The 12898-nt window shown below is 40.2% G+C and overlaps 1 protein-coding gene across 1 annotated transcript; it reads left to right on the top strand.

Annotated features, from left to right (window-relative positions):
* The first annotated feature begins 666 nt into the window (after positions 1-666).
* On the top strand, positions 667-11561 carry LOC109014360 (COBW domain-containing protein 1). The gene is made up of 9 exons (XM_018996791.2): positions 667-897; positions 1008-1225; positions 1313-1427; positions 8395-8484; positions 8656-8829; positions 8919-9038; positions 9782-9892; positions 10993-11074; positions 11174-11561. Exons 1-9 carry the CDS (start codon positions 736-738, stop codon positions 11230-11232), a joined length of 1131 nt encoding a protein of 376 aa, XP_018852336.1. The 5' UTR covers positions 667-735; the 3' UTR covers positions 11233-11561.
* Positions 11562-12898: the final 1337 nt, after the last annotated feature.

The following is a 12898-nucleotide window of genomic DNA, read 5'->3' as shown; positions in this document are numbered from 1 at the left end:
TCCAAAGTCATCGACGACCAAAATCTTTTCATGCTTAGTCCATTCATCAGTCGGATATTTTAGTAAGCATCGGGTAAGGGTTGAATGTGAATAAAGAGAGTTAAAAATTGGAAAATTCAGCATGGAGGGAAGATAAATCAATTAAAAGTATTTACAATAATGAGCAGTATTTTTTACATCCAGAGATTTTCTACAGCAAAATATAAAAATATATTTAAAATAAAAGATTTAATGGAGGTTATTTTTTAAAATATTTCTTTATAGAAAATTTTATACAGTATATTACCATCTTACTTTTATCTTACTAAATATGATATGACATATTTAACATCGTTAATGATAATTTATTATATATTTTTTTATCATCTGATAATAATAAATATACTATATATTACTTAGTATGATCAAAATTAAATAAAAATATAATATATAATATTACTTTTTTTTTCTAAAATATAAAAAAAAAATAATATTATACACCACACTCTCATCCTATTTTGATTATACTAACAGTAAAGCTAGTTTACTTTATCATTACAATTTTATCAAAATTTTATATAAAATAAAATAAATAATTCAATTTTTTAAATCTTAAAAAAATATAACATTAAAAAATATAATCTATCGATATTTTATTTAATTTTTCAATCATAACCTCTCGCTCTCAAAACAAACGAGTCTTAAATCTCAGAATTTGTCTTTCTGCTTCTAAATCCTTCGAACAGGAAGAAGAAAATGGAGGACGGAGAAGACGAAGAGGCACCTCTCGCCGTTCGAATTGATGAAATCGTGGAACCCTACCCTCTCGAACAATCCAATTCGAGGCGGCTGGAAAACAATGACGCTTCGGTAGGGGTAACCGTCATTACGGGCTATCTCGGAGCTGGAAAATCCACTGTAAAGCTATCAATCTCATTATTATTATTATTATTATTATCCTTTTTAATGAACTTTTCGAATTCTTCAAGTTAAACAATGTAGCTCTGATGAATGGATTCTTCACTCAGCTGGTGAATCACGTATTGAATACCCAACACGGTAAGAGGATAGCGGTGATCTTGAATGAGTTCGGTGAGGAAATTGGAGTAGAAAGAGCGATGATAAACGAAGGAGATGGCGGCGCTCTCGTTGAAGAATGGGTTGAGCTGGCTAATGGTTGTATCTGTTGTACTGTCAAGCACAGTTTAGTCCAAGCACTTGAGCAACTTATACAGAGGAAGGAGAAGTACGAAAGTCTGGACAGATTTCAATCCTATGATATGTGATTACTGTTTTTATTTTTATTGTTAAAATTTTGATTTTGTTTTTTCAGACTTGATCATATTTTACTGGAGACCACAGGGTTGGCGAACCCGGCTCCACTTGCATCTGTTCTTTGGTTGGATGATCAGCTGGAATCAGAGGTCAAGCTCGATTCGATTATAACCGTAAGTTTCATTCATCTACGAGTTTACCATGTAATTAATAATACATTAGCACATCATTTTTTTGTCGAATTCGTGTTGTCATTGTGCTATTCAATCACTCGTATCAATATGCCACTGATTTTTTTATTTTATTTTATTTTATCACTAAGCAAGTTTATTGATAGAAATACGCATATCCCAAGTACAAGGGACATATACAAGTGCAACACCTAGTCATTATTGTCTAGAAATACAAGAAAGTCATGGAGATTCAAACCATTGAAATCTATTATAATTGACCAATGGAATAAAGTGTTAATGAAGAAGGTTCTAAGCTCTTCCATTGACCGCTCACAATCTTTAAAGCTTCTTGCATATCATGCCATAGAATTCAATGTTCCAAACTTAGATGAGATGGAGGATTGAGATATGATGAAGCTTATGAGCTAGAATATACCAAATTTTGCATTGTACTTGTATATTTTTTTTGATAGGTAAAAGTAAAATTTTATTGAAATAAGGATAGTAACAAAGTACACTAGAAGTATACAAGCAGATCATGAAACCTAATTACAACTAGGTACTAGTGAGAGATACAAGCAGGTCATGAAAATTGTCCGTATTACAAATAATGGCTGAAGGCCAAGAAAATAAAGTATTGTAGAAGAATCACTTCAGCTCCTCCAAAGAACGCTGCATGTCTTCAAAGCACCTCTTATTTCTCTCTAGCCACAAGCATCACATAATGCAATGAGGGATCATTCTCCACACAGCAGTTATACGTGAATTCCCCCTAATTTCTGTCCAACACCCCAGAATATCCCTAACTTTTTCTGGGCATAGCCCAAGCCACCCCTGTCCTATTAAGGATCTCATTCCATAAACATCTTGCCACTTCACAATGTAACAAAAGATGATCCACTGATTCTCCATTACTCTTGCACAAGAAACACCAATATGCTATAATAAGATCACGTTTTCTCAAATTATCCGACTTGAGGATCCATCCAAGAGATGTAGTCCATACAAAGAAAGTGATCTTAGACGGTACTTTACACTGCCATATGGCCTTCCAAGGAAAATTATGATCATTAGAAACTCCCAAGAGGGCCTTGTAGAAAGAACGCACCGAAAGTTTGTTATTTCGATTCAAAATTCAGGTCATTTTATCCTTCGTCTCACTGCCCATCGATATTGCATATAGAGTCAAAAAAATCAGCAAGCATATCCAACTCCCAATCATGAGCAGCTCTCGAGAAACTTACGTCCCAATGGACAACACCATTAGAAATTATCACTAAGTCAGCCATATCAACCTCTTTGCCGCTGGAAATCTGGTAAAGCGTGGGAAACACCTGCTTTATAACCCGTTCACCGCACCAAGCATCATGCTAAAAGTAAACTCCATCACCTCTTCCAATTGCAAATCTAAAGCACTTGGAGAGTCTACCCCATCCTGCTCTAATATTTTTCCACAAGCCCACGACATGTGTCCCTCTAACTTCCTTAGAACACCATCCCCCCATCATACTCCCATACTTAGCATCTATGACTTCTCGCCATAAACCCTCCCATTCCTTAGGTATCTCCACAACCATTTCCTCAAAAGAGCTTTATTGAAGACCCTCACATTGCGCACCCCCAACCCACCACATTGAATGGGTAAGCAAATTTTATCCCAACCCGCAGGATGAAACTTAATTTCTTCCCCCATGCCTCCCCAAAGAAAGTTGTGAAAATTTTTCTCCATACAAGAAGTCACACTTGCAGGTAATAGAAAAAGGGATAAGAAATATGTAGGAAGGTTAGAAAGAGTGGTCTTGATAAGAGTCAAATGACCACCTTTGGACAAATATATCCATTTCCACCCAGCCAATCGTCTTTCAATTCTTTCTAACACACCATCCTAAATGATTTTTGTCTTGAAAGCAGCTCCCAATGGGAGGCTAAGATATTTCAAAGGTAGCGAAGCAACCTTGCAACCCAAGATACTCGCCAAGACTTGGATATTATGTACACTACCCACAGGAACCATTTTAGACTGTGAGAGATTTACCTTCAAGCCTGACACCGCTTCGAAACAAAGTAGTACAACCCTCAAATACTGCAAATTAACATTGTGTGGCTCACAAAACAAAAGTGTGTCATCAGTAAAAAGAAGGTGAGATATGGAAACCCCACGCATTGAAAATCCAGCAAGAAAACCTTCATTCATTGCTGCTCGCAACATTCGATTTTGTGCTTCCATAACAACAACAAATAGCAAATGGGAGAGTGAATCTCCTTGCCGTAAGCCCCTAGAGCTATTAAAGAATCCTTCCGGTGCTCCATTCACCAAAACCGAGAAGCGAACTGTAGATATACAATACCTAATCCATGATATTCATCTATCCCTAAATCCGCACCTCCCAAGTAAATAACACAAAAAGTCCCAATTAACATGGTCATAAGCCTTTTCCATGTCTAACTTGCACAAAAGTCCCGGTATGCCCTCCTTGATTCTACAATCCAAGCATTCATTGGCTATCAATACCGAATCAAGAATTTGTCTCCCCTTTACAAAAACATTTTGAGATTTTGAAATAATGCTACTCATAATTGTGTTCATCTGGGTAGCGAGCACCTTTGAGATGATCTTATATACTCCATTTATAAGACTAATAGGCCGAAAGTCTTACACATCCACAACACCAACTTTCTTAGGGATAAGAGCAATAAAAGAAACATCAATGCCTTCTTCGAATTTCCCAAAGGTGTATAGTTCCTTAAAAACCTGCATAATATCTCCACTCACTACATCCCAACAATCATGATTAAAAGCCATCAAAAACCCATTAGGACTTGGGGCTTTATCCTTTGCCATCCCACAAATCACCTGAAAAACCTCCTTCGACTCGAATGGTCTCTCCAACCACGTAGAGCTTAGCTGGTCAATAGTCTCAAAAGGCATACCATTAAGTTTGGGTCTCCAAGAGGCCGTTTCAGCAAGAAGATCTCTATAAAAGTTGACAATTTGGTTCTTAATAGTATCATGATCCGAGTAAACCTGTTACCCTCAACCTGAATCACCTCAATAGCATTATTTCTATGATGAGAATTAGCCACCCGATGAAAAAAATTTAGTACATTTGTCTCCTTCCTTCAACCATAGGGCTCGTGACTTTTGTCTCCAAGAGATTTCCTTCATAAGAAGCACCTTCTCCAAGTCTGAAGTGATGGCTGATTTCCTACAAGAGGCCTCAAACAAAAGCGGGACGTTCATCTCCCTTTCCTCCAAACCCTTTAGTGCCTCCAAAAGGGACAATTTTTTTATTATTAATGTGTCCAAAGACTTCAATATTCCACCTTTTCAAGTCCCTCTTTAATGCTTTTAGCTTACCCGCCAATGTGAAGCTTGATGATCCCTCAAAGGAATACAAGGACCACCATGACCTCACCTTCTCCACAAAACCCTCGGTTTTCAGCCACATATTTTCGAAATATATGTTTCCTTCGTGAATGCCTCCACAATCCAGTACACCGGGGAAGTGATCCAAGCATACTCTATCCAATCTCTTTTGAAGCAAGGTAAAATAATGTGTCTCCCAAGATGGGGACACCAAAAATCTGTCCAAGCGAGACTAAGCCCGGTTAGTAGACCAAGTATACATGCCACCTATGAGTGGTAAGTCCACCAAGTCCATATCGAACATAAAATCAGCAAACTCCTCCATTGCTTGACTATACCGGACTTCTCCCGATCTTTCACTAGGGAACCGAGTAACGTTGAAATCACTCCCAATACACGATGGTAAATTCCACCAGCTGCCCAATCCCGCTAATTCCTCCCATAACATCTTCCTAAGTGTGTCCACATTTGGCCTGTATACACCAGCAAAGGCCCAACAAAAACCATCATCTACATTTTTGAATGAACATGCCACCGTATAATTCCCAACACACTCCTCAATGGATTCAATCACCCTCGAATCCCATGTGACAAGGATACCCCCGGATGCTCCCTTGGATGACAAGTACACCCATCTCACAAATGGACAACCCCAAATACTAGTGATGATGCTACGATCTATGAACTCCATTTTGGTTTCCTGCAAACACACAATGTCTAATTTCCAATGCCGTAAAAGATTCTTCACCCGTAGTCACTTATTGGGGTCATTAAGACCCCGAATGTTCCAAGAGTGAATTCTAGGCTTCATGTATCGACACAACATTTCCCTTTATTCTGCTCTTGTTAATACTCCCCTCTCTTCCATCATAGTTAATTGAACAAGTGAGATGCTTCAGTTCCCTGTTTTTCCTAGAGGCGGATCTAGGAGATTGAACTTGACCCTCTTCGATAGTAATAAGTAGTGCCCTGAATTGCTCCTCAAATCTATCACATGGAATCCCCACATACTCCTGGATATCCTTCATTTTCTGAATCACCCAATCCGAAGGCGCGCCCTCTGTTGTGAACAAAGGAGACAAAGTGCGTAATGGTACAGGGTCCACCTTTGCCTCCTTATTTACCAACTGGTTCAGTTCCTCAGGCCTAGACGAAAAGTTAAGGGGCTTCATTGCCCCCTGTGACTGCCCAGAAACTTTCGTTGGAGTAGAAAACACATGCACATCTTCCCCCTCGATCCATGGGATTCTACCACTGTCAACGGGGAAGTAGCTTGAGACCCATTCCCACTACCTATCGGCCCTGTCTGTGTCTGTTGTGGTTGAGATTCTACTGCTGCCGGTGAGAAAACACTGAGACCCATCGCTGGGTCAACCATCAAAACCACAGAAAGTTCTTTTTGGACCATCGTCGATGGTTCCTCAGACCTTCGCGCCCCCACCATCGGTATCTCGGCCTCTTCAGACCCTCGCGGCCCCATGGCCTCTTCATCTCCTTCTCCCGAGTCCTCCTTCGTCATTGTTGAGCTTCTCGGAAGGTTTGTTGGGTTCGCCGTGGGATCTCCCATCACTAGATTAACCTACGAGACCAACACATCTGTTTCCCGTGAGATCTCCTCTGCCAATGACTGACCACCCAATGGCTGACCACACGTTGGAACCCCCTCTGTTGGAAAAAGATCTTCGGCAATGGAAACGGAGCTGTTGTTGTAGGTGAAGCACCAACATCCTCCCTCGAACTGGTCTGTGCTGGACCCAACACATCGAAGGCAGGGATGGTGCATAAATCCACCACACATGGCTCTGCAAGTGTAGCCTCCAACAGCGTAGCCCCCATCAATGGTTCCGCAGCCTTCACCGGAGTCCTCTGGTCCTTCGTCGGCTCAAGTGGCTGCCATCTACCGCCGTCGACGGTGCCAGATGTAGGTGGGTTGCGTTTCCTCCATTGGCCTGTTTGCCTGAGCCCGATGGATACCCATTGAAAGCATGGGCTCTTTACCTTTACTAGCCCGCCCATTAAGCCCAATGGGTTGTGACCCAACGCCTGTCCCCTTAGGGACCCGTAAGTGTTTTGTTTGCCCCTAGATGAAGAGGCCCCTTCACCTTTGAAAGGCCTAACTCCCAGACCCAGACCCAGACCCAAGCCCACTCCCACCCCTACCCCCACCCCCTACCTCCTCAACACATTGTTTCAGCCAATTTAAATTAAGCTACAAGTCCCTCAGCTGGTTCTTCATCTCAGTCATTGTCCGAAGGATTATTTCCTTTTGTAGGCCAACAACTCCCCTGTCACCACCCTCACGTCCCTGGGTTGCTACAGAAACGGCGACACTTTTAGGCTGCAATGTTGCGGCTCCTGCAGAACTGACGGGACAGGTCCAAACATCTCGGTTGTTGGACAACCTCCATGTACAACCAGGAAGAAAGCTTTAGCAGCTCTACCGTCCCCGCTAACGGTGCCGCCCCAACAAAACAACCTTCTTGATCAATCTCCCTCAACGCCTCTGTCACTTTCCGCCATCCCATTCCATCTATATCTTCAGGGATGAAGATATAGTTTCGGCGCCTACCCCGTCAGTACTTTACCAGTGCCAAGAACACTCCCTATGAGTTTGTACCCTCTATGCTATAAAACCTCTATCACCTTCCCGATGGCTTGCATAAACCTCCTTCCTCCCAGCCTTCGCACAATCCTCCAGAGCTTTAGTGAACCAACAAGCCGTGGCCTCCTCCAAGCTCATATTTTTCACAAACTTTCACCCTTTTTTAGTAATGTTCACCCATCGGCCTTCCCTTGACACCTCAAATATCTTTAGTTCTATAACAATGGATTTTGATCAACCCATTTTCCTTCCCATACGATCAAAGCTCTATTACTTATATATTAGTTGTCCAGGAACGTTGATTCATACTTTTTTTTTTTGTTTTTTGGTATTTGTTATGTATTTGTACTACAAATAAGGTATTACAAATCAAGTTTATGGTATAGATATATAATGGTGGGCTAGATTTTTGTTTTGATTGGCACCAGGTGTCCGGGAACAGCGTCCTGACTAATCCTGGGTGTGCACATGCCCTCGGTAAATATTTTCCCGCAAGTGCACTTCGGATAATTTAAGGAAAAAATCCTCCAGTCTGATGACCCTTAGAGATTGTTTGCATCCAAGGGGATTTGAACCTTCGACCTGGGGGAGCATACCCCTAAACCCAAAGCCTTTACCACTTGAGCCAACCCCTAGGGGTTTGAGCTAGAATATACCAAGGGATTATAATGGGAAGTTGTTATATATTTATACCTTTTGATTTATCACTGATTCATACCTTTTTTTTCCCTTTCCAAATTGATGCAACAACATATGACTTGTTGATCCACATGTTCATGCAATTTCAAGTTATGTCCTTGCATGTAGTGTGCTCATTCTATGTTCTTGTATTGTAAAATACGAACAAGTCTCTGAAAAAATACTCAAAATAAAAAATAAAATTAGAAACCACAGATTCATATGATTGAAAAATGTCATAAGATTTGTTAATCACGAACTACAATCAAGAATTTTTTACTACTCAATATCTTTCTTTGAATGATTTGCTGTTTTAATAGGTTGTTGATGCCAAAAACCTTCGTTTTCAGCTCAATGAGCATCGAGCTTCATCTTCATTTCCTGAAGCATTTCTTCAAATAGCATTTGCGGTAATGATGTTGTCAATTTATACTGTCCTGACTGATTTTGGATACAAAATAACTCTTTGTTTTTAATTTGGAATTTTGTGTTATATTGCTATAGAGTAACTTATCAAATAAAAATTGAAAAATAGAGTGATGTGAGCACTTAAGAGACTTATAAGTGTGTTGTTTGTGTAGGATGTTGTAATTCTCAATAAGGTTGATTTGGTTTCTCCAGAGGGTTGTGGAGGTGGTTTGGAGGAACTGGAGAAGGAAATTCATGACATTAATTCCCTTGCAAGCATCATCCGTTCTGTTCGGTGTCAAGTTGACTTGCCTAAGATATTAAACCGGCGGGCCTATGATGCTTCTGTTAGTTGTACAAAGTTTAATTTTTCATCTGCTGGTTCATACCTACTTTAGTTAACTGATCTTACTGACTTTTTTTGTGTGTTTTTCAGTATGCCACTCATTTAGAAGCACTGTTGGAAGAAAGCCGTTCTCTTTCTAGCAGGGATATTCATGATAGCGGTGTGAGAACCTTATGCATTTGTCAGCCACAACAGGTTGATCTTGATAAGGTAGTTTTCTGAAACAGCCAACGTGTCAATCATCTTCTGGAAAATTGATGTGATGTGTATTGTTGAACTTTGTGTCACTTTATTTACAGCTTTGGATGACTGATTTCAACTATTACATTGCAATTAGTTGGATTCTGTATCTTGCAGCTGAATGATTAGTCGTTGCTGATCACGTGTGGTGTTTTTGCTCATTGTCCATATGAACTAGGCTGCTTTTAGATAGGGAACCAATATAAAAGTGTATTCGTCCTAACAAATCTTAGAGTATTATAATCATATGTTATGGTGCTCCCCAAACTAAGAAAGTTTTATGATCTTATGTTATGGTGCTCCCCTAACTAACTAAAAGTGTGGCTCTAGATCTGTTGGATGGGCAGAGAAAGACTTGTAGCAGCGAGAAACACTATTTGGGACACAATTTTCTGGAGGTTCAACATAATTGAATATCTCTATTGTTGGAAATGACTACACTTCCATGAATTTGGAAGAACATAGTTGCTAGATCCTGGTTGTTTAAATGCAGCAATATCACAAATAATAGTTGATTTTTTTTTTTCAATTGGTCTGTGTCACAAAACATTTGATGATTCAGGGAATCATGCACATCACATAAAGTTACTAAGAAAGTTTTTTTTGAGGATTCCTGTCTTCTCTACTTATTTTATGTCATACTAAATCAGCTCTCCCATGTCTAAGTTGCTATTTCTGTAGGACATCATGCCCTGATAGTCCATTGTTTATAGGTTCGTTTATGGCTTGAGGAGATTCTTTGGGATAAGAAATCTGGTATGGAAGTTTATCGCTGCAAAGGAGTTCTAAGTGTTCAAAATTCTGATCAACTACATACTTTACAGGTACAAACTTCCTCAAGTGCTCTCTTCTTCAGAAGTTAACTTGTACTGCATACCTAAAACTGCCAATAGCACTGTTTTTTAGTTGCCTTTTGGGTGACTTCTAGAAAACATGTTTTATTGATAAGTACTTCTCCTTTTCTTTGAGCTGTGCTATCCTATATTGGGAGTGGAGCTCAAGTTTCTTCACCTAAAAGTTTATCACAACCATTAAGTCTACAAGAGGACTCTTAAACAAAACTGTCAATAAGAGGAGGTCCAGGAAATGGCAGATATGCATAGGCCATGCTGAGGCTTTATATATGCATTGAGGGTTGTAGCCTAGTTAATATTCACTTTTTTGCTATTATAATATCCTTTTTTAAGAGGACAGAACCCCATAAATTTATTAGAAAGCCCTTACTTGTGGTGGAGGAAAACCGTGGTATAGGTTAAGGCATTTTGTCAGCAAAGTACATCATGAGTGAAACTATATATAAGGAACTATAGATAACTATACACTCTTTTCCTATTCACAGTGACCTCCTTTACAATGTATATAACTGGTAGTCCTATATCATCTAATCTCATTATCCCTTTGATCTCTCTAGGGACTCTGTGTGTTGTTAGTAATTCCTCGGTACTCCCTTTTGCTCCCTGCTTGGCCAACCAATCAGCCCCTTGATTTGTCTCTCCGAATGTGTGCTTCACTAGGCAATTCAATTACGACGAGCAGGCCCAAATCCTTTCCAAGTACTCCCTTACCGCCCAGTGCACCTCTCCCCTGTGTTGCCACCAGTCAGCCAATAGCTTAGTCCATCTCTACTTCTATGTTTTAAGGCTTAGCCTCGTGTGTAGTTGTACAGCATCTCAAAAGGCTCTCACCTCAGCCATATTGGTTCTTTGTCCATAATAAACCATAAAAGCAGCTACAAAATCCCCTTGTGAGTCTCTAATCGCCCTCCCTCCACCACTTTAACCAGGGTTACCGAGGCTACATCAATCTATATTAACCTTCACATACATCTTGACCTTTGTTTTGAATGTACTGATGGAGTTTATTTAATTTTGGAGAAGCTAATTTGTTGGATGCCTGTCATATAGAAACCTTATGTTCCTGGCAGGCTGTGAGGGAGATATATGAGATTGTTCCAGCTCGCAAATGGAAAGAGGAGGAAAATCAGATGAACAAGATAGTTTTTATCGGTATTCCCTAATGTGCCAATGTTTTTTCAAGGGAAGTTCTTTCTGACACTAATCAAGGCACCTATTTTATTCTATTTGTCCATTTGTTTTGCATTGCAGGTCAAAACCTAAACGAGGATGTTCTTACTGATTCCTTCAGCACTTGTGCAACTTCTTGACTTATAAATACTAGCAAAAGCACAGTTGATTGTCATTATTTATCAAAGCTAGAAAGGTAAGCCGAAAATCATGACTCGAAGTGGGGGGATTCAGAAACTTAAAACTTATTCTCAGCATTCACTTTGATTTCTTTAAGTCCTACATCAAGCATTATCAACTTGGCACACAAGAAATTAGAATGAATTAACCTGTTTCTAATCCTTCAATATTTTCCCTTGTTAAGTTGTGATTACGGATTGCATGAATATATAGTGACTGCAACTTTTTTGTGGTGACATTTAAGTCGGTGATTATACCGTATATTGGTGCTAAGTAATTTCATTTTATTTGTTTGATGTTCTCTTGGGTGCTTTAGTTTATTTTCACTTGGTTCTGCTTGTTTCGCTGATATTGCATGAGTTTGATTACTAGCATGCTTAAGCGCAGGGAATGGATACAAGACTGCATTTTGTTAAATCCCTTTTGTTTTCCTGTGTGTGATTGTCACATATAACCGCTGTTGAGCTCGTCCCTCATTTGCCTACAGTCGCTTTAATAATACACTTTTTATTTTTCTCAAGCAAGCATTTCATTATCATAAATAGATCAAAATACATGAGGGGGAGGGATTCTCCAACAAACATCCCGTTACAACAACTACTGTGTAAAAGTGAAAATAGATCGGGTTTTAGAATAAAAAAATTGGTCTCCACCCATTCCTTGCAAAGAGGGCGCCATCTTAAATGATGGCTTTTTTACAGTTCGTTGTGCAAACTATGGTGCCACAGGCGGTGGTTATTAGTGATGCATTGAAGTTTGTTGACCTGAGATGTTCGCGGAAGAGACTGATGTCCCCAGCCTCAAAATATTTGGTTAGGGAAAGCAAAAACATAGTGGGATAAACGACATCGACTAGCCCGAACTGTTGATGGTCGAGTTTCTTCGCGACCGCTTGTGACAACGCGTGGAGTCCATACGCCGGTGATAATGAGACGAGGTGGGTCATATCTAATTGGGATGAAGAAATTACTGGTACGACACGTGTTGTCGTCGGAAGCGGTTTGACGCGATGGTGCATGGTGGCCACACGCGGGCTAAGTTGCGGGTGAGAGTCACGCGTCGAGATTTTCACCTCAGTTCCCCATTGTACCAATAGATCGGCAACTAAGTTGTGTGATGGGGTGTGTGTAGACAATCAATCACTGGAAGGTGGTAGATTGGGTCTAGACCAAACCGTGGAGGGAAAAAGTTAAAAAAACTAGGAGAAAAGTCTAGAAACAAGATGGTACCGGAAATAAAACGGAGAGGAGTTTAGAAACAAAATGGTACTAGAAATGGAACGGAGAGGACGAAGTACTTTTGCTTTTAGAGAGAACTGAGACTTTCTCTTTCTAGAGAAAGAGAAGCGGGATACAAGTTTTCTTTAATGATACATCACTTTCAACTTGGGATGTGTAAGGGAATTTTTCCCTCCTATTGCCCCGTATGGCAAGCCCATTTGAGGGATCTCTAGGGGAGTGAGTCAAAGAGCCCAATCAAGCCCAACAGCCCTCCTCTAAAAGGAGACAGTGGGCCTTTAGAGAGTACTCGGCCCATGAGCAAAACTCACACATGAAGTAATTCACTCGTGAGAAAAGCGGACGGTAGGGCAGATGAGACTCGCTGCCCTGACACCCAACTCTCGGG

This window comes from Juglans regia, chromosome 13, assembly GCF_001411555.2.
Source record: "Juglans regia cultivar Chandler chromosome 13, Walnut 2.0, whole genome shotgun sequence".
Lineage (NCBI taxonomy): Eukaryota > Viridiplantae > Streptophyta > Magnoliopsida > Fagales > Juglandaceae > Juglans > Juglans regia.
Note: the sequence above shows the minus strand (reverse complement) of the source record. Positions and strands in the feature narration are given on the sequence as shown.

Bases quoted from the DNA above. Each gene is read 5' to 3' on its own strand.
- LOC109014360 (XM_018996791.2), top strand. From the start codon at position 736: ATGGAGGACGGAGAAGACGAAGAGGCACCTCTCGCCGTTCGAATTGAT. The intron at 8,830-8,918 runs GTTAGTTGTACA...TGTGTTTTTCAG, and splicing joins GGCGGGCCTATGATGCTTCT to TATGCCACTCATTTAGAAGC. The intron at 11,075-11,173 runs GTATTCCCTAAT...TTTGCATTGCAG, and splicing joins GAACAAGATAGTTTTTATCG to GTCAAAACCTAAACGAGGAT.